At 34.4% G+C, this 5,317-nt stretch overlaps 1 protein-coding gene across 1 annotated transcript; it reads left to right on the plus strand. All coding sequences in view use genetic code 11, as the record gives it.

The window, feature by feature from the left end:
- Window positions 1-257: 257 nt before the first annotated feature.
- EGR_10599 (Tyrosine-protein phosphatase Lar) lies at window positions 258-5,229 on the plus strand (the record flags this gene model as incomplete). The annotated part of the gene is given in 6 exon segments (XM_024499848.1): window positions 258-285; window positions 327-629; window positions 1,019-1,237; window positions 2,961-3,077; window positions 4,969-5,199; window positions 5,219-5,229. 6 exon segments carry the CDS (start codon window positions 258-260, stop codon window positions 5,227-5,229), a joined length of 909 nt encoding a protein of 302 aa, XP_024345740.1.
- Window positions 5,230-5,317: the final 88 nt, after the last annotated feature.

Genomic DNA, 5,317 nt, shown 5'->3' on the forward strand with positions numbered 1-5,317 from the left:
ATAAAAATGTTGGCCAAAAACTTGCACACGACGATTTAATTAGTCCATAATTTTACCCTTCATATAAGGAGAGCTGAGGCACAAAAGCCCGCAAATTTGAAACCAAACTCTTTGAAATTTGAATGAGTTTAATTTTGAAATGATTGCATTTTAGCAAGCATCTGTTTCTGTTAATTCCTGGCAACGTTAATTGGACTTTAATATACCCGAACATCGGATCTTAACCTTTTTTTAAAGCTGCTTTCCATGATGCTACTATGAGCAAAACGCAGAGACGGTGCAATCGTATTTAACAAGGTAATTAACTAGAAACTTTTTAAATTTAGGTAAAGCTCAAATAGTCCAGGCTCCAGAAAATGCAGCGGTACTGGAGGGTGAAGATGCACTCTTCTTTTGCGGCGTTGAAGGTAACCCTGAACCGACTATCAACTTTCGCCTTGATGGTCATCCTGGACGACTATCTGGTGAGATAGGCAGAGTTGTTTCAATTCCGGGTAAAGGAGGCAGCTTTTTGCGATTATTCAAAGTCTCCTCCAAACGAAACGGTACCAAGGTAGAGTGCTATGCGAGCAATCACGTTGGAAGTGACAAATCCTCGGCTCAGCTAAAAGTATACAAGTACACCGATAGTAAGTGAAACGTCAAAACTCGCTACTGGGTAATTCTGGCTGTTAAATATTCATTCTGTGTTATAATGCATCATATTGGTTTGTTTTTTAATATGTATATGATTGGCAAATGCACAAATTTTTAATTTATGAAAACTGATTGCATGACATCGTACCTTAAACTAGTTCTTTAAAAATAAGGCAATTTCAGAATTTACCTAAGCTGAGAATAGTTGCATTTTTTTAGTAGCATTTCCTTTAATTTCGGTTTTTTATTATATTAGTTATGCCGACCTTCCTTTCAAATCCTGACAGTGTACCTGTTTAAAGTGCTATACCTATTTTACCGAGTAATTTTTTGCATAATAGCATTAATCACCAAGTCATTCTTTTATCCCGTCATTATTTAGGTGTCCCCGTAGGGTTTCCTAAATTCGTTCGCTCCCCCAAATCACAGGCCGTTGACGTAGGGAAGACTGTTCATTTGGAATGTGAAGCAGAAGGTGCACCAGAACTAAAATTTCTCTGGCTCAAGAATGAAATTCCGGTCCACTTCCAACAAAAAGTCCAGTCTTTCGACTATTCTACCAAAAACAACCACGATGGTTCGGTTGATGAATCAAGTATAGGTAATTGGTTTATTTTGTTATCAAAAAGTGACCTGACGGAACGGTCCTTAACATAAAAAGGCTGTGGATTTACATGAGCAGATATGTACTCACGAATTAACACCTGATATAGTTTAGAAAGGCATGCATTTCGATAAAGTTATATGATATTTTAAGTTTGAATTTGCAAAAGCATGATCAAAATACAATTAGTGCTTCCTTTTCAATTCTTAGCAGCTTTTTGTTTTAAATAGAAGAGTGGGACAAAATAGGAAAAGTACGCTTATTCGTTTCACCAATGTAGCAATACATTACTATGCATTCTGCAAAATCGATGCCAAAATAGGACAAATACAATTGGGAATCTCGAAGATAAAAGTATTTGAAGGATATGCACATTAACAGTCACTCCTTTGCTGTTACACCGTCAATCAAGTTTTGCTGTTAAAATCACCACTTTCCTGGAGTTAGATAAATATAGAATAAATCATTTTGGTTCCCCACTTTTTGTTAAATCTATTCAAATACTACTTAAATAAGCAAAAACTTGTGTGTTCAAAGCACTTGAACATAGTGTAGACGGTTTCTTTAACACAAACTGGTAACCAAACACATTCAAACCAAATTTCAATATTGTAAATTTATTCTAATGGAAAATAATGAAAAAAAGCCTTAATTTGACCTTTTAATATAGACTTCAAAAAATCTTTGGGGCTTAAATTGATCATCTTCAGTGCATTAAAGTACTAAGTTGCTTTTATATCCAGTTAATGTAGCTGAATAACATTCAATGCACACATGTAGATAATTTAAAGATAAAGGTTGGCGATAAGTTACTATTAGTTAGTTCAAATCTTGTCACAACTACTTTTTTAAAAGTAACGGGCTAGTTTTGACCTTATGGAGTAATGGCGGTATTCCTGAAAATGGTGTTTATTAATAACCTTTAAAAATAAAGACATCTGCAGTTGTCAATAATTTCATAAAGAATATTGCACCAAGTTTAGCTTTGATATTGTCGACTTACTTTCACTTTCTGGGCAAAGGGTTGTTTTTTTTTTGCATTTCAAAAACAATGCCATTCGGAGCACCATGCAAATGTACAATATCCCATTAAAATTTAATTTTGTGGGTGGTACTGCACTTTGTAAATTAATCTGGCGCCGCCTGCATTAACACTAGATGTGCATTTTTGTTAGCTGTCCATTGTTAACACAAATTATGTGCTTTAAACCTCTATTACTAGAGTATTTTAAGAGACATAAAGTGTAAAGCTTTGGGGCCCCTAAATCTGACATCAGGCTCCTTAAGCTAAAAAACAATTCGCTTGGATTATGCTTAACCTTCGATTTTTATCTAGTGATAGATATTAAAACTAGGCTAACTCTACTTATTATCAAGGTGGGATTCCCAGCCCTATCAAAGTAGCCGTTATACCAGTCACCGACTCAAAGTGACACAAAAGATTTATTTAACAGATTATGTTTTAAAGACTCGTCAAAGGCATAAAAGACAGAAAGGAGCACTTGAATAAAAAATACTGTTTAATTGCAGCCTTTTCACAGTACCAACCAAGTATCAATATTCTGGTGCAGACTATAAAACGCATAAAGCATTACCCTACAAGGTTTATACTATTATCTACCACTTTTAAAATCTAAACTACTTGTTTTGCTTATGATATAAAATCCATTTGATGCATTTATCAAGTTCAAACATCTTCCTCTTCCTACTTTGCACCCAGCACACTATCCACTCTATTTCGAAAGCGTTAATTCCTCCGACGATGCGCATTACGAATGTGTTGTTTCCAACAAATATGGATCAATTGTGAGCTCGAAAATACACTTGGTTGTAAAAGGTGAGCATGTTTTTGTTTTAATGCATCTAACCTTATTTGAATTAAGGCGGTTACGTTAGGCACTTAGCTTTCGCGTAAAATAAGTTAAATTTTCCAAATTACATCATTTAAGCATTTATGACCAGCAAAGGAAAATCTTTTAATTCAGAAAAAAAACCTTATAGATTTTGCAGTGTTTTTACAAAAAGATGCGTTTTGAAAAGTAATTAGAAAATAGCTGTGCAGCAGCATTAAATATTCTCTTGATTCGCCGTATCGTATAAATTTATCATGAATAATCATCTTTTATTTACACTAAGTAATAATCGAGCCATAAATCGCAGCCCCAATGCATTATTAATTAAATAAGCCAGAGGCGTCCGTTTTTTGTAATTTCTTGGATGGGATGCATTTAGGAAACAAGAAAGCTTTGGACAAACTTGCAATTTCAAGCATTTTGTGCTTAATTGTAATTAAAAATGACTAAGAACATGCGGCATAAGCTGTTGATAGCTTTGCAAATAAGAATACAAATAGAATTCCAAGAAACTAGATATCGCCATCAATCCAGTGCAGTTTTTTAAAGTTATTAAAATGACAACCATAATTAGACTTGCTAAATTCAAACCATTGCACTATTCATGACGTAAGCTTATATAATACACACCATTTGAAATTTTAAATGAGCTCGCGTTCCTAGTTTTTTGTTAAAATGTATGTTGCAGACATGAAATACTTGTAAGTTAGAGTAGGATAGAAAATTGTTCGCATACTTACAAATTCAACCCAAAGCTGGTTGTCCCATTTTTAACGTTATTAGGTTTTAATTAAATTTTAGTAAACACACCTTAAGAGTAGATCCGACGTCATTAAAATTAAGGACACAAATTTGATGTGAATACCATTTGTGCTAAAAGGTCTAATTGTAGGAAAATGAGAATTCTGCAAAATACGACCCACGTTTGACTAGACCCATAGATAATTCCTCGAATAAACGAAGCGGAAGGTAAAGTGCTCGTGAAAAATCCATGTGTATGTCTTAAAATATGTACAATCACTATTGCTTTTCTAAAAAAAAACCAATGGTCTTATAAAACGTGCCCCATTTACTACTTCATTGCACGAGATGCTGAAATAAAACTCCCCATTTCTGCACAGAAACAATTTATAAACCACCACAACTGCCGATTCAGCAAGAAAATTAAAGTAGCAGATGGATTTGCCAAATAATGAAACAATCAAGGTGAATTAAGCTAATTTGCCAAAGACTTGCCAACTCCACAAAATTCTATGAAGTGCATTTAAAGCATACATGGCTCAAATGTAACATTTGTAAACAAATTTAACTGATAGCCCAATATTATTGCTTAATACAAAGTAAAATTTACCCTTATTTCTGCTTGAAGAGACGTCTGAAAATTTTCCTGATAGCTAATTCAAATAATCGTAGACCAGTGAATATTAACCCTGAACACTACAGTAGTGACGCACTTAAAACCTTAAAGGAGTAATGAAAAATAAACAAAAAGTAAATATGCTAATAAAAGCGAATAGAAGATTTGGAGGGCTAAAACATTTTTTCGTGTTTTATGGTTTAAGTCCATTTTTGCCACAAACATAGCTGACTAAGAGTTATAATTACGAATTTACCTTGAACAACAAACTCGTAAATCTGGTAAGTTTTTCATCGTTCAGAAACCTAACTTAATGTTCTTATAAAAGAGGTTACCTCAGTTATGGTGGTGATTGCTAATATGTCAGAGCAATGTGGCACATAGTCTGAAGCTGCAAAATATGATTTTCCACTCTCCTTAATTCTATCCGTAAAAATTGTTTAGTTCTTTGTTTTTTCCCAGTTTACATTAGTGAAATGAATGAATTCATTAAATGATAAATTAAATTGAATCCATAGACACGTTCTATCCACCGACAATCATCGAACAACAAGAAAAAGTGGAAGTACGACCGGGACAGGGTGCAAACTTATCCTGCACTGCAAATGGGAATCCTAGACCACAAGTAAAGTGGCTAACAGACCAAGAGAAGCCTCTCACAGAGGCCGTCGAGTGGAAGGCCATTCTTTTCCTCACCGACGTTACGGAGCCGCGTGTCTACATCTGTGTAGCCAATAACAGTCTCGGACGTATTCAACACCTCGTTAGAGTTGAAATAATCGGTGAATGTGAAATAAGTAGAATGATTTTGCACAACTTTGTAGTAGCCAACAACTGTAGCAAATTTACTATAACATTAAAATTTTG

This window comes from Echinococcus granulosus (genome assembly GCF_000524195.1).
Source record: "Echinococcus granulosus chromosome Unknown EG_S00239, whole genome shotgun sequence".
NCBI lineage: Eukaryota > Metazoa > Platyhelminthes > Cestoda > Cyclophyllidea > Taeniidae > Echinococcus > Echinococcus granulosus.